The sequence below is a fragment of the Apostichopus japonicus genome, chromosome 18, assembly GCF_037975245.1.
Source record: "Apostichopus japonicus isolate 1M-3 chromosome 18, ASM3797524v1, whole genome shotgun sequence".
NCBI lineage: Eukaryota > Metazoa > Echinodermata > Holothuroidea > Aspidochirotida > Stichopodidae > Apostichopus > Apostichopus japonicus.
In genome coordinates this window covers 13,362,131-13,385,114 of record NC_092578.1, presented here as the reverse complement: position 1 = coordinate 13,385,114, position 22,984 = coordinate 13,362,131, and the positions used below count along the sequence as shown (strand labels likewise).

The window sequence follows — 22,984 nt, the reverse complement described above, 5'->3', positions numbered from 1 at the left end:
GCACACACATGCATACCATCACTATCACACGGATTACCTCCATCAATAAAATGTTCAACTATAGTCATCACAATGGCTCCCCCTCCCCCATCCCCTCCTCTTCCCCCTCCCCTTCTCTCTTTGGCAATTTCCATGCACTGGTTAATAAAACATCAGGCTGAACAGTATGAATTCAGTCACTATAAACTATTTCACCTGGCAACAGCATATTTAAAGTGGCCATGACACGAAAATTTCAAAGTCCTATATTTTTGGGATCCATCAAAGAATGTTCTCTAAAACATGTATCAACCAATCTGCCAGTTTAAAACTTGATTTTTCAAGTCGAAAATTGAGAATGAATTTACCCTTTTCGGCGTTTGAAACTTTGTTTACTCGAAAATTTTCCGATTCGCATGACGTCATGTGACGTCACGTTTTGAACACATATTTGTTGTCGCTGCTACGGTACCATTCACGTACACAGTAGACAAGTACACATACCACTAGTAGTTACTAAACAAAACACCGATCACAAGTGCGATATCAAATCAAAATTTCCTGTGAAATGGCGGATCCAGAGCCAAATGCGGCAACCGAAGTTCAAAGTGATAATGGTTCTTCACTAGGCAGTGAAATTGGGCTATAATTAGAGTGCCCTTTCTCATATTCGAAGCAGAGAGTGAAGGCGATGATCATTCCAATATTGAACCGAACGCTGAGGGTGGAGCGGAGGTGTTAGAACCGTATCAGTTCGAGCCTGTTAAACGAGCCGAAATTGAAGCTCCACAACATATCGAAGAAGAAATCCGTTCGAAACCATTGCAAGGAACATACAACGTGGTAAGAATTTATTAACGAAGCATTTTAAAACAAAATCCAGTCCATTTTGTGCATGTGTTGTTGGAATTCGCGGAACACCCTAAACCGTATTGTGCGTTGTGTTACGGTAACTTACAACCCATATGTAGAGCGTGTAGTACTGGTAGGGTTGGTTGCATACTGAAAGTTTGGCTCGGGGATGTAAGTTGCATTATGCAGCCATGCTAGGTAGGCATATGTGTTATTTCATACTCATTATTACTTGGCTAGTACTTTGGCCTGGAGTTTTGCAAATCAATTTTCTGAAACAAAAGAATGTTTCATGATACATGGAAGGTGTAAAATCACAACAAATGTAACCATAACTGTACATTGTGTGCCTGCTTGTTATTGTGGACATCATGGCCAACATTAATACATTTTGAACTTTCATAAATTTTTTCCCAGGCAGTACAGATACATAGCCTACGGTCAACAGGTTCAATGATACTTGGGGTTCCTAGCAAGACACGTCAGGGTTGTGCTACCATCATGTGCAGTCCAAAGGATCAGAAGTGATTTTCCAGCCAATGGTCATTACACTGGATTCAAGTTGCCAGGAGAAAACTCATTGTATAGGAAGCCTTTCTAAACTACGATTGTGTTGGATTATCAATCCGTCAGGGTTCCCTCAGTGTTGATATTTTGAAATTCAAGACTTTTAATTCAGGATGAAAAGGTTATTTTCCAGACCCAACATCAACAATAAAAGAAAAGGCATGTTTTCATTTGGACACAAGTATTGGCGTGACCGTGATGTCATATAATATGTGCATAAGGGAACGGGCATTGACCTTTTTAGGGGCATTTACCTCGTTTGATTCGTACCTTTAATCTGGAAGCCAAAATATCCATATCACCAATGATATTTGACAGAAAAGTCATAATAAAGACCAATGGAGGCAGCAGAACTCTTGAATGTTTAGACTGTTTCTTCAGCAGCAGTTGGTTTGTTTTGTAGTCTTTCTTCAAAAACTCAGCAGTACACCCTGTTAATGGTCTTCGATTGTTTTAATGCGTGTGATGCTGTGTTTCACATTGCCCATCAGTGTTGTATGTGTCGTCGTGCGTGGGTAACATTTTTGCATGTGAGTTGCGTCGTGCAGTGTTTCTTGGTTTAAATAACCCTGTATTGTATTTGCTTCTGGATTATTCTAATTAATTTGTCACAACAACGATTGATAGCGATGGACATGCAACTGCTTTGTAGGCTTAAAGCAAAAAAATTCATGTAAGTTGTTTTCTTTTAACCTCCTTTGATGTCACAAATTACATTAGTGTAATTTAAGAATGATAATGTTTATGGAAAGTACAGTTTTACTTTTATGTCATATAATACAATGATTGTTGTTAATGTTAGTTCAGATTGTCCAGAATGACTGTCTAGAACTGATATTGAATAAATTTTGTTCAATGATTTAACACTTGAACTATGTTATGTGAATTTTTGGCTCTGTGACTTTAAAATAAATCGCTTTGAGATTTAATTAAACAACCTTTGGAATAAAATCTTTTTACCTACCTATTTTGACCCATCCCCATTACCCCCCCCCCCCTCCCTCCACAACATAATAAATGGTTTTCCTGGAATAGGAATAAGAAATTATTGCTATAATGAACTGATCCAGCATATTCCAGAAATAAATTGGGGCACTGAGATTTGTTCACGAGAAGATGTAACCCATCGCTTCTGAAGCTAACCTCATAGCTTATTAGTATACAATAGAGCAATGAAGGGGGTGTTAATTTAGATGATACAGTAAAATCTCTTCGTCTATTGCGACTTCAGTGTAGTAACGCTAATACTATAGTACTACTAGTGCTCGGCGCGCTACCTCCTAAGGATCGCCACTTGCCCCATTGGAGGTTTCCTGTTCCCCGATCTGGTCTTCAGAGTAGTTTTTTTTGTGGATTACTTGACAGAAGAATGACTCTTTTATGTCGAACCGTTAAAGTCCATTTGTTTTATTTCATAACAAAAAGGAGGGATCGTAGTATGCTTCCGTGAAGTGTTCGCTTCATTCGGAGCTGCATACTGGCTAGGCCCAGTGAAAGTTGTGCACTAACTTGGTCATAATCGCCGTGTTTTTTTTCGTCCTTCAGCCATGGATGAAGGCTAATTGCATGGGTAATGATATTTATGCAGCCCCAACAACACAACGGACCGGCATTTCTCTCGGATAGTTTACAACAGTTGTAAAACAAACTTGAAATTTCTAACGATATAGCGTAATACAGTGGTTGTTCTCTCAGTGTAAATGTGCGTGTACTGTATATGGAACGGTATGATCGTCGCGCATCCGATACATGCCTGAGCTTTGCACGTGTGTTCCTAACATGACGTCATCATTGTCTTGTTGTGAAATCGCATTCTCAGATATCTATTTTCGGATGCGAATATTAAAACGTTAATTACTAATTAGTCCTTTAGGTTTTCAAGGTGTTGAGGATAGTTTTGAACATAGATTTTCTCATAGATTCAGAGGAAGTTACTCTCGATGAGTTGGATTTTTCGTCTCATGGCCTCTTTAAAATTTAGTGACTATAAAATATTTCATCTGGCAATAGCATATCTAAAATTTAGTGACTATAAACTATTTCATCTGGCAACAGCATATTAAAAATTTAGTCACTATAAACTATTTCATCTGGCAACAGCATATTTAAAGACTCATCCAAAAACTTGCATATGGCAGGCAGTAGCTAATTCATTACCTTCATCATTTCACACCAGGTAATAAAATGAGACAGTCCTTCATGTAATCATAACCCCATATGCTTGTTGACATACCCTTAAAATTACCTGATTATCCGAAGTATCCATCTTGATATCGCCTGTACTGCTCGAATATTCCTGATATTTTTCCTTCAAAAATTCAATCAATACATCTTTCTTCCAATCTTTGTCACTTTGAATGTCCTTTTCCTGAAAGCAAGAGGATACCAAAATATTTTCATTATTTATTTGTTTCATTTGGGGGGGGGGTGTAGTTAACTTACCACAGTCATAGCAATTTTGTTTATTTTAAAGATGGAAACATCAATAGAAATTTTACATTTAAGAATGAGCAGAGTATTGAATCTGGAGCAGATCCCCTTCATGACATTAATTTCCAGTGTGAATGCTCTCACCATCAGGATGCGACCCATAGATCTTGATTGCCCTATCTGGTGAGATTAGTTTAGGTCAGGAGGTAGTGGGGGGAGAGGGATCACAGTAATCCAAGAACCTATTTCTTGTAATATTTGCCATCCCATCCAGACAGAGTGGATGTCATCAAATGTTAATGCCAAAGGGAGTTGGTGGTGTAACATATTTGCGATTTTGGAAGCACCAGTTCAAGATTGGAGGATCCAAAGAGGACATGGTCTATGCAATGATAGACAGCAGGTGGGCAGCATGAGTAATGGGATATCCCCTCATGAGTAATTGGATATCCCCTCATGAGTAATGGGATATCCCCTCTGGAAAGGTCATCTAGAAAGGACGTCATGTTGCCCCTACGGCTGTAGTATGTTACAATTATGACTAGCTTCCCTAAGATATACTTCTTACTCTCAAATATATTCTCACATAACCAGATGGATCAACCTTAAAGCATCACAGTCAGGAAAACTACTCTTTGAGTATTGCTGTAAAAAAGAGGAGTAAATATTTCACCATGAATGATCCTTTTTTTTTCTTCATAAGGTCTTGCAGCCCCATATAAACTGAGAACTTCTTTCACATCTGTTTTTTCTACACCTACTTCACACATCTCCAATTCAAACATCTCAGCCCTGTTATTTTGGCTACGGTTTGTTTAATCTACACTGATGATTCATTCCCTCTGCTGCTTTAAGACCCCTCTCTCCCTACTGAGCAAATAAATGAAATAATGCTACAAACCTCAAAACTTAGCAGGATACTTATGCCCTTGAAAAGCTTTGGTGCAATGTCCTTTACAGTTTAGTTTAACACATAAATTCCGGACAAATCAAATTCGTTCTCATTACAGAGAGTGGCAGAGAATTGCTGAATTATATCGGGAAGGTAAAAATAGTTGGTGTGAATATTTTAACGTTCTGTTCAAGGGCTCTTAGGTCTTTCTAAAATGTTGATGAATTGAATTACGAAAAAGTTTGGCTCATAAAGTGTTCTTTATATAATTACAAGAATGTGTAAGAGAAAATATCAATAGTAGATTTATTATGATAAATATGGTGCACACATATCTTGCAAACTTTGTTGCAGCCCTGGAGAGTATACTGTACACCAGGGTTGTCCAACCTTTTGCAGAGGAGGGCCACATGGAATGATTATGATGAAGGAGGGGGCCGCATGAACCCTACTGTACACTTGATTTTTCGATTTTTTGCCCGAAGCCCAAGGCAACAAAATGTGAGCACTGCGCGCCGAGCGCACTGATTTATTTTCCTTCCTGATAGAACAGATGAATAAAGTCCAGCCTCCCCCCACCCCCTCCGCTGAAAGAGTCTCACACAACTGACCTGTATGCAGTTTTTTGGACCCAGAAGGTTCGAATTATTGATTATATAACTTCAAATTGTTATCAATAAATCTGCTCACTAAAATTTCGCACCGTAGAGCATCTCTGGCGGGCCGGACGCAACCCTGCGGCGGGCCGGACTGTGGCCCGCGGGCCATAGGTTGGACAACCCTGCTGTACACTATACAATGCTCTTCCACCCAAACACTGTGCTAAAGGTTAACTCATTAATGAAACTAATTTTGTGTTCTCTATATATCCATTGTTCTCTTGTTTCTATGTTGACCAATAGGACACCATTTTATCCCTTGTAAATGGTAGTTCCTGTGAACAACTAAGATGCTGCTACCTTCTAGATGAACTTTAAACAACAGCCATATTTTCTGAGGTCAAAAGTCAACCTCAGCTCTAAACACATTTTAGATGGGGCAGGGTCTCTATTCTCACAGCAATTCCATATTGAGTGATCATCAGAGTGTTACCATGGTGTAGCAGCTTTTTATTGTTAGTTTCATGATTGTGATTGGTGGCTATACAACTTGCAATTATTGTCTGCCTCTGGAGAAGACCTCTAACTACAGTACTGTCAACTTACTGAAACATCAAGCCTAACTAAATACCTTTTAATAACCCTTAAGAACCAATATCTTGTTAGAGGTCAAAGGTTAATCCTAGCTGTAGTTCAGCTGAGTGTGCCATAACTCTATTAATGTTGCTAGAGATCTGGAAGAGGCATATAATCTTATTATCTCTGATTCTATCATTGTATGACCTCTAATCATGCCCACCTGAATTGAAGCAACCTTCTTGCCTTCTATACAACAGGGAAAGACTTTTACACAAACCAGGTGTAAGCTTCTATAAACCAGTATCGGAGCTAAGGAGACTTAACCCCCCCCCCCCCCATTCCTCCACGCACACATACTTAAATCACACAGAAAGGATACTTGCCAGTTGTGTACTGACCAAAATCATCATGGATGTTTATAGAAGATGCTATTATTGCCAGTGCTGATTATAGGATATCTTCATTTCAGATAACATATATCTGTTGTTAAGTTTGATAGGTATCAAGGCATGCAGTGAAATATCACAGAATTTAATTTATCGGGGTACAACCGGGTATGACTGGCATATCGGGGTATTCACTGAGTCCAAGGGAATACACTGATATGCCAGGAAGTAGTGTTCGACCGATAATCGGTTAGACAATCGGCATCTGGCCGATTATCAGACAATCGGTAAATAATCGGCATCGGCAAAATCCATTGCGCTACCGATTAGTTGGAACCGATTATTACGTTCCACATAAAGGATTGTATTTTCCGCGCTTTTGATACACCACAACCACACCGGGAGAAAAATTTTTGATCATTCGATTCGATGCTATTCATAGCCGGGGAAGGTGCGCAAATCTACCGTGTAACGGTATCGTAAGTAACCCGCGCGAGTTTGTACAAATGCTGTTCGATACACTATCCAGTTTTGGCAGTTAACATCATGCAGTATACCCGCGTAACATCACACAGTATACCCGCGAAAAGCTTAGGGGAACGACGTATTTTTTTTACTTCGCTTGTTGCATCTAACAAAACCCCCTGTCATCATGTTAAACGATTGATAAGAAAGAAAAATTGTCTATACTAATATAATCACCAAATAAGTATACTTTTGAACCACTTTGCCCGTTTCACCGTAGGTGAAAACTGGAAAGTGAAAACAATAACATTAGGCTTTGTTCATTGTGAGAACTACGTACATTAGGCTAGTCTGGCTGAAGAACGGTTGAGCTTCAGAACTGTTAAGTTTGAAAATGCGCCCAAGATTTTACAAATGGCATAAAATGATGAAATCAAGGCTCCAAATACACCTAAATATCCATAAACACGTTTGGCGACATTCCTCTAAGGTTCTACTGCAAAACATTATTTTGTGATTAGGCAAACATTACGCATATTTTTACTAAAAACCCGATGAACTTTTTTCCTATGCCCCATACGTGCTAACAGTAACTAAACTCCTTACCGCAACCGACTAAAAGCAAGTCTGATTTCCAGTGACACGCCGCGACAAAGTCAATGGGACTTTAGTGTGTGATTTCTCCCACATGTAGTTAAGTCAATGGAGAAGCGCCATTGACTTACTGTGTATGATCGTTTGAAACAACCGTTCGTTCGATCGGAAGTTTTACCGCGCAGATGGTAATCATTGAAAACTTGAAGCAAACGTTCGGGAATGTTTTATTTTTCGTAATAAAATAAAACTGTTAGCAAACTGCTTATCCACTAAAGAGCCTGTGTAAGAATATGTTACAAATAATGTGGCGTTACATTTCGATCCTGCTATGATCGAAACGTCAGGCCAACTTACTCTTAGGCCTACACATTTTTTTTCATATCAGATTATATATTTCGATATCAGCTAACGAAATAACGAATGTTTTATTTACGTGCGATATACTTTTTACTTTATTTACGTTGGAGTTGCAAGACTGATAATGGTTTTAATAGCAGTTGTAAAACCAGTCCCTAACTTTTTTGCTTTTCATTTCGTAGCTAATGGCTACCATTTCCCCTTATGTAGTCTGTACAGTACTGTGTTGTGGCGGGATTGCAATATTGCGACTCTTCGTTATAATCGTACATCGCCCTATGTATGTATTACAGTGTTCTTAGAAGTTGGTAATCATGCATAACACTAAATCATACATTAGGCCAGTTCCACGAAAATTTTGAAATAATCGGTAATCGGCAATCGGCAGATTGTCACAGGAAATAATCGGTAATCGGTAAAACCGATTGTCATACAATCGGTCGAACACTACCAGGAAGTGTACTGGTTTACAAATACTTTCAGAGTTTCAGAGAGTGTACTAGGAGATTCTGGGAGAGTGGTGGGGAAATCACTGCATGCAATAGGGAGTGTGCTGGCATGAGAGGAAAATACACAGCATGTCAGAGGATGGACAGGGTGTCAAACAATGCACTGCAGAGCAAGAGATGGCACTACATACTATAGAACCTAAATCACATGTAGGTCCTACATACAAATTCCCCCCCCCCCCCCCCCACAAAGATATTTATTTCATGTTTTTTTCTCCATATTCCATGTGGGGCATTGATACTGCTTGGAAATCCTCCAGGGCCTTGAAACTTTGCCCGCAGGCCGCACATTATTATAGATGAGCTCAAAGCTGTCAGGAAGTGCTCGAACTTCATCTTCAGCTTCCTAATGCACTCAAAGTCAGCATTACTCTTTGATGGGGGAGGCTGCTCTGACTTATATAAATAATTCAAAGGAAGAACCACAGTCTTAGAAATCTTTATAAAGTTTTGCCTCAAAATATGCGAAAGGGTCACAAGTGTGACAAGTACAGACTCATGTTCAAACTACTGTACTGCATACACATGTTATTGACATCCTCACAAAATTTGCCCAAATGTAATTCACACATTTAATTTGCCTTATTTAACAATATTCATGTATAATAAATATACAGATAGATGTACGTGTAAGTATTTCTGCAAGTTAGAAGCTCTTTAACACATTGAAGTCAAGATTTGGAGGCATTTACTCATGACCTTTAAGCATCAATCATATACACTAACAGCCACTGTCCTCTCCAACAATGAAATTCTTACACACTAACATGTTTATGAATTTGGAATTCCAATTCATGGACTGTCAAAAATGTTTTCCCCCAGGCTAGAGATTTGCTGGTATTAGTGACTCATGGTTTACTTCTCCATAATAGAGAGAGCCAATTTTCTGTTATTTTCCTTTTACAAATGTCATGTGGTAGGAATGTTCTCCAACCACACCAAAAAAAAAGACAGTTCCAACTGGTCTACAGTAAATATTATTCTCTTAAAGCAGCATTTTGCATCCTTTTCTATGATATTTCTCAACCTCACTGACTCCACTATGCCATAACGACATACATAACTAGCTTATCTATTTATATTTTACTTCAAATGGTGGCATAAAAGTCGAAAAAATTGCAACTTTCAACTTTGTTGTTCTCCAAGATATTTTCCGTTGGGAACCCAATAAACCTCGCCCATAATATGAATATTTAAACACTACGAACGTCATTGACAGATACGTAATATAACACCACGCTTGATTTGTGTACAGTCTATATGGCAGTTGTACCAGGGAGTTGCATAACAACTACCAACGCAAAGTCTTGAATCTATTTTTAGCAATGGCTCATAACTAAACCTGCATCTCTGATTGGTTGAATTCAAACTAGTGGGTTTGGGAACTGAATGCGATATAATTTTGTATGTGGAATACTCGCCAATTAACGTTTTTGGCAGGGAAAAACTTGGCTAATATCTTAATTTGCTGTTTTGTGATTTGATGTATGTAAAAAACTCGATGGACATGTCAAAAAGTAGAAAACGGCGACCAAACGCAAAATGCTCATGAATAAACATACTATTCACTGATTGGTGGAATTCAAACTAGTGGATTTGGAGATATGAAAACTTTGTAGGGGACACTTTTACTCGTTATCGATATAAATCGTTAATTACTCGCTAATTAACGCTCTTGGCAGGGTGAAACTTGGATGGTATCTTAGTTTGCTGTTTTATGATTGATACATATAAAAAAAAAGATGCACATGTTAAAAAGGTGGATAAAAGCGACCCAACGCAAAATGCTGCTTTAAAGTAGTACATTTATATTAACCCCAAAGCTGCACAAAAATGTACAATTTTCTGAAAGATTTTAGTGATGGAGACAAATGTTCCTTTTACATTCAAGGAATAATTTATCCCGTATCGCAGAGCAAACTGTCATGTAAAAGGTTAAGAATTAATGCAGCCTGACCTTACTGATCAGCTTATGGCAGTAACATCTCTGTTCAAATAAAGATTGTGTTGTGTGGTAATTTAGTTGACTATATGAACTGTTGATGTGTTTATTTAGAAACATTTGTTGCAACAATAATGCATGACTGGGGACAATTTCTGTTACCTACAAATCCTGCTACTTCACATGGCAACTGATATTTATATGAAAATACAGTGTCTGTCCCACAACAGTTGGGCAGCTTTCCAATGTTCAAGTCCACATTCTATCCACACAAACACATTGTTCATTGTCCTCCAAAGTTTATATAATCCTGAGACAAATTCATAAAGCTTTCTTTTGCCTTGTGATCCCAATTCCTTTGTTGCATATTCAGATCCCTCTTTACATGAGATGAAGTGATGAACATTAATTTCGGTAAAAACAAAATCCCACCATGAAAAATTGTGAAATGTTTGAGGTTTGTTTGTCTAGAATGTCGATGACACAAATCTTCCTGTTTTGACAAACTCAAGATAAGTGTAAACACAGTCTAAACAATCAACTTAAGACAATGACAAATGGACATCTTGAATCTTCTTCTTATCTCTCCTTTAAAGCAGCCGTTTTAAAGGAGCATACTGCATTTGACTAATATATATATACCCTCCTGCTACTACTCTGCCATTCCTGTCCCCTACCCCTCTGCTGGAGTTGACACAATGGACAGAATCTTGAGGGCTCCTCTGAAAGCAGTGCTTCTGCACTGAGCAGGACTACCCTCATTAAAGATGACAATAATATAATAAAAAATAAAAAAAATGGGTTAATGCCCTCATATGTTGTTTCATTTAGTATACTATTGAGTTGACTTCCTATTCTGGTTTTTTGATACAATAGATGCAAGATTCAGATCTCAGAAAGATTCATAGCTTGCACAATTTTAGATTAAGTCAATGATGAGAAATATGTTTGCTAGCTGCACCACTTATTAAACAACAAAAAAGTAGGCCTTTCAGCAGAACTGGATCTGAAATCTTGCATGTTCCTTTAAACATGTTTAGATATATATGCAGAGTAGATTATTCAGCTGTACCACTGATAAAAATTAATAACCAATTAGATCCTAATGTTTCATCAGTTGGATTGGTTTATATGCAGTCTAATCTATCCCTTTAAAGCATGCCCCATATCAGCAGAAAATCCTTCTTAGTTGTAAGGGAATGGGTTAAAGGGTAGAAAGGTTTCAGAAAATTTATTATGGAGGTCAGGGAGCAGAGGATGATTAATATGGAACATTTGTTGCTGACAGTTTTATGGTCTGAATATTAACTTTGACAATATCATCATCAGTAGGCAGTGAGCAGGTACCAGTTACAATGGTAGTATATAGCATCATATCTCACACAGTTACTGTACAATATTCTGGGTGTAATTCTCACACTGAGAGTGGTCATTTACCTCCCTGGTGCTCCATGGAAGGAAGAAGTCTGCAATGGAAGTACTGTGTAGCATAGTGGAGCTGTGGATACTTGCATATATACATGTGTGGTTAGGTAGTACTTGTTTTGAATAATCTAGTGCTGGTAATTTGATGACAACTGCTAAGTATTTAGTATCCCTTCCCTCTTCTCAACCCAAAGTAATATTTAATGGGTTAAATGTTATTAAGTAATTTAGATAATCAATGAAACTGCCAATAGGATGATGGGACCAACTCCTCAAGAACCTCAATAGACAACACTATTTCAGGGCAGGGGATGGGGAAGGGGTGAGGAGCGTTGAGGGATTATGAGTGAGGTTTATGAGTGAAAGAGGATTGGGAGAAATTTATGCAACAGTTAAAGCTACAGTAAATCCAAACTAATTACCATATAAATAAAAAAATTACCACAAAAACCACAAAAAGAGTCTTATAATACCATAAATTATAACATCAGATACACTTATGGTAACTTCTGTTATTCTACAATAATTCCTCCTTTACCATCATCCTTGACCACTCTGAACTGAAGCAACATTTCATCTTTGTAAAATAGTAATTACCTTACTCTAAATTTCCTCTGCTAATAACCTTGCCACTGTTCATGGTCTCGTTCCTGAATATCTCCAGCTCTTCAAGTTCTAATCAATTTATCCCATGAAAGACCCAGCAAAAACAGAATACAGTAAATACAATGTAGCTGTCAAATTTACCTAGAACTCTCAAAATTGAGGTCGTCACACTTTAGTACAATTACAAAACAAATTTTTGCTTTGGATCCTCTCTTGTGGCCACAAATGATGTTTAGAGAGATAATGGTTCATTTAACTTCAATAGAAGTAATCTCCGTTCTTATTCATTGTCACACTATTTTCACACATGTTTTCCATACCTGGATGGCATTCTTGAACTTTAGGATGGAAAGGTGTAAAATTGTACTATGGATTTTTTTTTTTTTTTTTGGCATTTATGCATCAAACTACCATGTGCCAGTAGCTGTGCGGTTAGTGCTGAAAATAGCATTTGTGCAGATGAGAATCCTTGGAAAAGATTTTGATTTGGTTATTTTGGTTTTTTTCTTTTGTTACTGATTGAATAGACAAATTCCAAGGTTGAACGAGCAGGTGAAATGCTTTTACATGAGATTGTTATCTTTTTTGTTGTACAGTGCTGCAGTGGCATGGGTGTGCTACTGGCTTTTGATGGATTCCAAAACTACTAGAGTATAACGATAATGATTATCACAATGGATTGTAAAGGAACGAGAAATAAAGCAAGCTTAAACAGCCATAACATTAACAACAAGCTGATAATTCTAGACTAATTGTATCAAATATCAGAGCGTATATATACCAGGAGTCAATCTCCTATTTTCAAATTGAATCGTGCAAACTTAAAGATAATGAAGATACTTTACCTCTAAGTCTTCTTCTTCTTGGACTGTAGTTAGAGCGCCCCCTACCGTATGACGCCGATCAAAAGTATCCTGAGGAGCACGTAGCTTCTGCTTATCTCTACTACTCTCCGTCGGCGATGAAGATGATTTTTGGTCTTCGTGGTCGTTGACCGAGTAGGCCTTTGTGACTCGAAGCCCTCTTTTCACACCTATCATTTTGAGCAAAAGAAGAGGAAAGTTTATTGTACTTGATTTTTGATGGCCTTGAAGGATAAAATCTTGACTTGTCATTTACTAACAAGGTATCAACTGACCCCAAAATCGTAACATTAAAAATAATTAAGTTGCTAGAAATATACCTACCTTACTTTTCAAAACTGATGATATGCTTTTTTTAGCAAAGTTTCTTCTGACAGGGACGGACAAACCTGAACTATTTATGTTAATGATATTCATAGCTTTGTGAGAACCTTGAATTGGGGTTCATGCTGTTATTAACATAATGGAAAAGGGGCAGCAAGACAGTTCTTCCACAAAATATATTTATCATCAATTAACCGTTTTTCATGCATTGCCGCAAAAGACTGGAACAAACTAGATCAAAGAGTAAAATCAACAAGAAATCTTAACCATTATAAACGCCTAGTATCTGATATTGTTTAGGTCTACCGTACTTTTATTTTTATCAAATTTCTTAATTTTCTTTACTCTGTACACGTTTTAACTATTTTATTAAGCAATAAGGTTACACCTTATTTTTTATATTTATGAAATTTTCATACATTTTATATTATTATATGTCTTATTAGAGGGCCTCGTGGAAGATTAGCTATTGCTAAACGAGCTACCCTCTTAAAATAGAGTTTAAAAAAAGAAGAAAAAAAAAAGCAATGGTTCTGTTTGCTTCATTTTATAGTCACTGTAAGCTAATTCTCAACCTAGTGAACTGACAAACAAGAGGGTACCAGGTCGCTTGCAATTATTGCAGCAATATTTTGTACAGGTTTATCTGTTAATCTTATTCTGTGACCCCCAAATAAAAGCTCACAATTTTGTCATTCACGAGAATTAATTCGGGAATGTTTCGACGCTTTCATTAATACTATCAAGATTAAAAGTCACAATTGGTGTATTTTGTGTCAGGCAGTAGAACCAGTAATTAATTACAATTTAAGTAAGATATGAATCAGTCCTCTTTAAATGCTAAACAATATAACCTGCAAGCCTATTCTTCCAAACTCCAGTGGAAACAATACGGAAATTTGTACAATCAACAAATTTACTTTTTCACAGTGTTGTATATATTATGTCAAACACTATATAGGGAAACAGGAATTTTTAAGCGATAGAGATTTATAACACAAAGGGACCCCACACAGTGTCGAGTTCTGGCAAGCAGCAAGTTCAATCCTCTAAGTACAGTTATAAACATTTCTTGAATAACAAATTGATTCAATTAATGGCCCCCATGCATGTTGCCTCAGAAACAAATCAATAAATCGTCTCATGTCAGCTTGATATGTGTTGGGATGGTGCAGAGGAGAATGTTATGTGAATATTGGTCGGTTATGTGGCTCAACCCACTACATATAACCTGCAGTACATATATATATAACATTTGTACTGCACTACTGAAGTATACCAGAACAAAGTAGGTTAAAGCGTTTTGGACACCAAAGGAATGAAAAATTACTTTTCCCCTGAACTGACTTAGTAATGTCTCAGGTAACAATGTAACGTACAAATGATACAAGGATTCATCAATACTGTGTGTAATTAGGTTTAGAAATTTTCGTTTAATTATTATTGTAAATTAATACTTGATGAGTCATGTATGACTATGAATACCTTGCATATTCTATATTTAACTAGGAAAGACATTTTAGGGTAGTGTGGGAAGCATGATGCACAGTTTGTACTGCAGATCAAAAACAAAAAAAATTCTCACGGTGGAGCTACAAAGTCCTCAGAGATGGTTAGGAATATCCCTACCTCTGACAGTAGCTCATAACACGTCACCAGGAACATAGGACCACGAAGACGTTAATATTCCTCCACAAAAGAAACTAAAGATTTGGCTTACAGATATTTCCTTGTACCTTCTCAACTCTGCAGTAGGAATAAACTCTCCTTTAAACTTAGAGGTAATGCAGGTCTCCTAAAAGTATCCCAGCTTCTGTCTTTGTGAATCATGTCTCTCACATTTTAATCCTACTGAAACTAGAATCCTTTCTGATTCTACAGTTATAGATAGATACTTATAGCATCACCATAAACTAAAATCTCTTCAACCAGAGTCCATTCTAATGTATTTGTACACATAATAGGCAACTTAATTCTTCTGACTCCTGATTGTGGTGGTAAGAAAAGGAAACTTTCTGGACAATAGGACTCACTGACAAGTATGCAAACAACTGATTTCAAGTAGCCTCTATAAATCTTCACTTTGGTAGAAAGAGAGAGAGTACCTTGGAGGCCTATTAGGGTATTACTGTAACGTGATTCTCTCAGAAAGTGTGCAATTAACAAACTATATAGAGTCACACATTTGTAGGCAAATATATAGCCCAGATAATGTACAACCAAATAGTGGCAACACGATGAGATAACCCAGGGCATCATAATTAGTACTCACGTTTTGTACAGCAGTTTTGCACACTCTGAAAGTTCCTTTACAAATACTACGGTTACTACATCTTTGCACCTGTGTAGCAATTTGCTCATTTTGCATTATAACATTTTGTGATGCGATACAGAATACATCATACCATGTACAAGGCGTAACCCTAAAACAATTAAAACCTATAACTTTCTGTATAATTGAAAGGTGAACTTTCAGCTTGCATTAAATATGACCAGCAACAAGATATACTGATATACTGACATCTAATCATATAATACATTTCTTATACTGAAATGAACTGCACTAAGTACTGTATAACTTCAGACACAGTAGAGGGAGATCTACGTACTACAACCAACACAACATGGACTCATTCAATACTGCAATAGCCGAACAACATTCTTTGGGAATTATTTAACTCTTTTTTATGTTGCTTTATCACTTTTGTGTTTGTATTCTGTGCTTTCTAAAACATTATCTTATTAATATAACTACCTTACTTATAACTACCTCACTTATTATATTACTACCTTATTACTATTTCATATAACTTTGGCCACTTTTTAAATCCTTTTACAGAATAATCGGTTCAATCAAACTGGTGAAGCTTTCAAATACAGCCTTTCAAAACTAAGAACTGATTAAAGATGCTATTTTGGGAAAGTAACAACTGGTGAGGATAAACTGTGTAGTGTTAATATAAATTCTCCTACAAATGTACTTAAGACATGGCTATTGGCTAAATGAAACTTAATTGGTGATAAAGCAATTAAGTACAACACCACATGATGTCATTCCCCTGGCTATTCTTACCCCCCCCCCACCACACACACACACACCCCTTGTATCTTTTTCCAGCCCCTTCCCCACCACACCTCCCCAAGGTAAGTCTAACATAGTCCTAATACTCCAGTCCTAAATTCAGAACTTAGATTGCTGCTGTACATTGAACTAACTTTGGTGGTCCTACTGTTCAGTTAATACTCACACAGACATAAACTACTGTCTGGTAAGACCAATGACACACTTCTTGTGGTGAAACCTGCTGACACAAGTATCAACCACAAGGGTAAAATTGATTGGCCCCTGTTTTTATCATTTTCCCCCCAAACTTGATACAATTAAAATGAATAAAACTCTCCCTGGGACCAATAAACTGGGTATTAAATCAAGTACAACGCAGACATTGTGTGGAAGGTATAAATTACTCATAATCATGCTAGCTTTCACCAGATTTGTCACGGTGTACTCACTTTCCACTCTATTCACTCAAGTCTATATACTAACAAAGTTAACAATATATACAATTGCATAGATTGGGATCAATTGTTGCCACTTTGAGGTAACTTTCAACATTTATGATTATCAGATTTTGTATTATTTTTTATAAATTATAAGTAGAATATTGAATGGCTAAGTATCCACTTCAGGCAATAAAAATAACATAATTAGAAAGTACACTGTATCATTCGGAACTCTTGAGACAGGGAGGTCTTATTTTAATGTACTTCTGCTGATCAATAAACTTTCTATTTAATAACTTGCTGCTGTTGATAATGAACAAACTCCATTACAAGATACTGACATATAGGTCAGTTTATAAGAATCATTTCACCAAGGCGGAAAGTCAGCAGAGGACAGTTGCAATATTTGTGATGATGCAACAAGCATACTGTACAGTTCCACGATGGTCCTACATAACAAGCCCCAAGTCTCTAAACAGTCTAAAAGAATCTTACAGTAGCCCGGGGAGGGGGAGGGGACAAATCAACTTCATGTACTTAGCTTAGCACAAATAAAAATTGCTGTAGTGTGTGTGTATATTACTAAAACTAAGTACCATATTTGATCATCTCATGATTTGTATCCATGAAACCTGATCCACAGATTCCACACAAGTAAATTATCAACATAAACAGACCTTACTACAATCATTTAGCTTTCTCTTAATTCCCTCAACCCCCCCTCCTCTCCCTCTCTCTGCAATCACCCACCACCCCCTTCCTCTCCCTTGTGAGTGCACGACAGTGCATCAAATTTAAAACATCGCATCATATTTTCTGTCGGTTATCTTGACCTCCATTCCTCCACCCCTCCCCAGTCCCCCTGTAACCCTGCCCGGTTGAATTGATTCAAAGGAAAGTAAATCTCTACCATCTTTTTTACGACAGTTCACTGAGCATATCACCCATCTCTTACCACCATTCATATATATTGCAGAAGGCTGAACACTACTACATAGTAAGCTGCTTTAATGATATGTTTGCTGCTTATCAGCTTTATCCTTCCTCCAGAAGACAAACACTTGAGAAAGGTTGACAAAACTTGACATTGACTTCCTATATTTATATTGAGATATGTTAAACACCAGATTGAGAATGTTGGCAGGTATAGTAAATATATCTCTATCCTACCAGTAACAGGTACAGGACACTCTCCTCATAGACATCTATAACCAGGAAGTGGATAGATAACCAGATAAGGTCCCCTTCTCTGTGTTTACTGCAACCTGTCAAAGTTGACACAGATATTATCCCAGAATAAAGGTAACAAGGGAACAGCTCACACATCACACAGAGGATCTTCTTCCTCTTTGGATGTCACCTAACACAGAGAGGTCAACTGAGGTCAATAAAATCCCTGAGAAAAGTGTCCCACACCAGGATAAGAGAGATCCAACAATACCTTTAAAATTCCACCAGATCTCTCTGAAGGGAGTGAGATGGTTTCTTTAACACTGGATGGATTTGAATTCCCCTCACAAAACACACAAACACAAAAATATACTTATAGATGACAGATTGCCAGTAAGCTCTGAACTCAACTTCTCACAACTACCATACCCTGGTTGAAGGGGTAATGGGTTGAGGGGCAGCAGGATAATGGTGACAGTCGCAGTGTAAAGTTATTTTCTCAACAGCTATGATTACAATGTAAAATGTTCCTGCAGTGATAGAAATTGGATTTGTCACATACAGGTAAGGATGAGCATGTGAAACTAAGTTGATGGTTTCCAAAAGTGGCTAGTAGAGAAAGAATGTATGCATTGAGTCATACATACACTCATAGCATCAGACAAAGGGTGGCAAGGGGCAGGGGAGGGGGGTGGGGGTGGATTGGAGGAAGGGAAAAAATTGTACAGTACTGTCATTTATGAGAAATCATCTGGCAGCAGCGACTACAAGAGAATCAGTAACAATAATAAAGCGCAATGGGGTAAATTGCAATTACCTTTTAGGATGGAAAGAGTTGATGGGGAGAGGGGTAGGGGGAGGGGGGGAGAAGGACCAACTAGGCAGCACCTCTGGACTGATCAGGCATACACCAACAGATTGAGAAAGACTTAAATATCATGTGTGCCATTTGCACGACCTTTAACTTACTTTAATGACTTCAAGGTTGGGAGTCCCAATCTGTCATTCCAAATTCTCACCTTGCGATTTCAAACAACCAAGTTTGTTTTTACATCTTAGCCTAAACTTTCCCACAGTGCCAACTTCTTACCAGTGGTAGTCATTCCCTCTACCAAACAGTTTAGTCTCATTCGGCCCTTCATATTTATGTTACTAGTTTAAAGGTATGCTGTATTGGCCCAAAATATGCTAGATATTCAACTATGATCACCTTTGATCAAGATTCTTGAACTGTTTTTATTACAACCTTCGAGGAAATTGTCCTCACTTAGACATTCAGTCATCTTGTGTGTTCCTTAAAAATGTCTGAGAACAATTTGGAGAGCAAAGACCTCCAGGAAATTACTTTTTTGAAAACTTCTAGCAATTATAGCATGCTATTATGTGGGGCCTATACTGGCTACCTTTATCTTCGGGAGCTGACGTAGATGGTGAAGAGATAATACATGATATATGGAGAAAAGACTTCTCACATCCTTCCCTGTACCTCTACCCCCCCCCTCACCCACGGAATGAGACGGGCATTAAGAAAATACAGAGAAACAGTACAAAAAAGTTACAATGACGAAAGCAATATTCGTGGCAGCTCCCTGGCAATATCATAAAATCAGTCAGTCACCCCCTAGGGACCTTGTAAATATAAACAAGAAAAAGAATATTATACGTCATACAACACTTTCAAGTCAAACTGATTTATGACGTAAGGCTGTGCATCCTCACACCTCCCTAAGACCTCAACATCCCCCTCATATTGTAAACTCTAACTATACCTTTGAGAAGATCATACTAAATATAATGTATCATGTATCTGTACTTACAACGGTCCTACCCTTCTCGTTTATCTTGAACATATTTCATCCTCTCAGTTTTCTCTGCATACTGGGTACAACCTCCGTCTCCTTAAATAATTTCCCTCACCCCTAACATCCACTGACCTACAATACATCCCAATTTAATATCTCACACTCCCTGAAAGTTCTTTTTACTGCTTCTGTAAGTTTTAATTCATCTTGAAAGAGCATATAAACCATTTGACTTTTTCATTGAAACTATTTAATGTGTTAGTGATTCAGTTGCTAACCTTACAAAGGCTTTCATAACTTACTACCTGGTGCATTAATAAATACTGCAGTGATTAAAACATTAATGTGATATGACACATCAAGCAATAAATAACATAATTGTATTTTTTATTTTAATGCGTTCATGGGAAGTCTCCTATGACATTCCTTCCCTCCCAAAGAGACAATGAGTTCATATAAATCACTCCACACAATCATCTTTAGTAAACAGGATACAGTGGACAAGTGAGACACAACATGTCATAACTTTGAGTTTAGACTACCCTCCAGTGTAGCTATTCAAACACACTACCTTCTCTTTTTGTCAAAACACACCATGTGCCAGGTTTTGTACCATTTAGTAGTGCATACTCACTCATATCACTACTTTCTTGCTCACATCATGGGAAGTATTAATTCTCATAATATACTTTTGAAATGGAGTAATTGGCAGGTTTGATTAGTTGTTTTTTTTGTTTGTTTTTTGTTTAACATTTCTATGGAAACGATTGGAAATAGCGTAATATTAGTGCAACGATTGAATGATTTGCCTTCCAGAGGTAGTGATAAGGAGTCCAGTTTTTGGTAGCTGCAAGGAAGGGTATTAGCCCACATGATCCACCTGCTTAGGTTCAGAGGAATAACTAAGCATAGCTCTGAATTATTTTGTACATCCCACAGCAATTTGACGATGAAAATTCTTTAGTGAATCTAGTGAATGGACAAAAATAATATAAAACCTCATACTGTACATGTCACATGTACAAAAGAGAAGCAAATTATCAGTTTCATTCAATCATCTTTACAATACTGTATGCAGCTCTCTATACTCACTCCTTGTTGATGGTGTTCAATATTAAAAGAGATTGTGACAATAGGTATCACATCATAGTACTGTGTACCCTAGGTAATATTATTAATCATACTGTATGGGTAATACACAGATCATAGCATCCATCATACTGTATGCAATGTTTATACGGCTGATTAATACACAGATCAAACATTCTATCTCACGGGTAAATAATAGATCATAGCATCCATCATACTGTATGGGTAAACACAGATTTCACATCATGATACTGTATGCACATAGTCATAGATCATAGTGCATGGGTAAATACTAGTGTTTGCATGGGTTATCCGGGTACCCGGGTACCCGCCCGACGCGATACTACCCGGTTCCTTATTTATTACCCGAATCCTAAGTAAAGTGTGATCTAAAAAAAAAAAAAAAAAATTGGCAAACCGACGGTTAGGCAGATTTCCCATTGACTTAGTGTGGTGTTAGGCTACAATGTGGTCGAAGATAACGGCAATAACGAAGGGGCCCGCTATTCGCGATACTACCCGGTTCCTAATTTATTACCCGAATCATACGCAAAGTGTGATTGTTTAAAAAAAAATTGCAAACCGAATGTTAGGCTGATTTCCCATTGACTTAGTGTGTTGTTAGGCTACCATGTGTTCGAAGATAACAGCAATAACGAAAGCTTTCCATAGATATCTTATAACTGCGTCACAATTTCAGCTAATAAACAGATGGCTAGGCTAGACTATCCCCATTGACTTAGTGTGGTGTTAGGCAACCATGTGGTCGATCGTTACAGCAATAACGAAAGTGTTCCATGGATATCTTATAACTGCGTCACAACTCCAGCAAATAAACAGATGGTTAGGCTTAGCTAGATTTCTCATTGACTTAGTGTGGTGTTAGGCTACCATGTGGAAGAAATTATTATTTATTCATTCATTTATTTCAAAGAAGGAAAGGCTGGAATTTTACGCGATGATTATGGATTATAGACGGGATAACTAAAAAATAGTAATCGCAAGTGGCTTTTTACTAATCGTTTATTCCAAATGCGATCAAATTGTGCGAATCGCGCAATCTCGCGGCTAATGCGAACCCTGGACCTGCATAATAGATAGTAGTAGTATTAAAAACTGTTTAAGAGCTAAATTGGATATTTATATGGTTTGATCCAATAGACGTGCACGAGCTAGCATAAGCAGCGGCGGCAATGTGATGTTAGTAGTAATGCTAATTATAATTAAATAATTACTTTATTAACAAGTTAATGAAAGAAACAGAAGCAAATAAAAATTATTGAGGGAGGTTTTATACCTTATCTTACACCTACGTATTTGAACATGAAAACATTGTCAGTAGAGAATATAATGCATTTATTACAGCATCCAATATGTAATTTCTTGAAAATCGTGATACACGAGGGTAAACAAATTTTTTCCGGGTACCCGGATACCCAACGGGTAACGGCCCTCGGGTACCCGGTTCCCGATTTTTGGACCCGTGTAAACACTAGTAAATACATAGATAATCATACTGTATGGGTAAACACATAGATCTCACATCATCATACTGTATGGGTAATGCACATAACCATAGATCACCTATAGGCATATGGGTAAATAATGTACATAGATCATCATACTGTATGGCTAAACACAGATCTCACATCATTCTGTAATCTTGAGTATCAATATACAGACCATCAATAGACCATCATAGTATTATACTGTATGGGTAAATACATAGATCATACCGTATGCATGGTTCAACACAGATCTCACATCATTCTGTTATCTTGAGTATCAATATACAGACCATCAATATGTAGACCATCAGAGTATTATACTGTATGGGTAAATACATAGATCATACGGTATGGTTCAACACAGATCTCGCATCATTCTGTAATCTTGAGTATCAATATACAGACCATCAATATGTAGACCATCATAGCATTATACTGTATGGGTAAATACATAGATCATACCGTATGCATGGTTCAACACAGATCTCACATCATTCTGTTATCTTGAGTATCAATATACAGACCATCAATATGTAGAC

The 22,984-nt window shown here is 37.4% G+C and overlaps 1 protein-coding gene and 1 long non-coding RNA gene across 11 annotated transcripts in view; one reads left to right on the top strand and one right to left on the bottom strand.

Annotated features, from left to right (window-relative positions):
- LOC139958710 (uncharacterized) overlaps positions 1-22,984 on the bottom strand; it is a 162,080-nt gene that overhangs the window by 68,820 nt on the left and 70,276 nt on the right. For all 10 annotated transcript variants that reach the window (XM_071955995.1, XM_071956002.1, XM_071955994.1 and 7 more), the window contains 2 exons: positions 13,031-13,218; positions 3,644-3,766 (listed from right to left, as the gene is read on the bottom strand). In XM_071955995.1, coding sequence (XP_071812096.1) covers positions 3,644-3,766; positions 13,031-13,218 — 311 coding nt within the window. The remainder of the gene's footprint in view (positions 1-3,643; positions 3,767-13,030; positions 13,219-22,984) is intronic.
- LOC139958719 (uncharacterized) lies at positions 207-2,262 on the top strand. The gene is made up of 2 exons (XR_011789847.1): positions 207-822; positions 1,249-2,262. It is a non-coding gene; the product is annotated as an uncharacterized lncRNA (long non-coding RNA).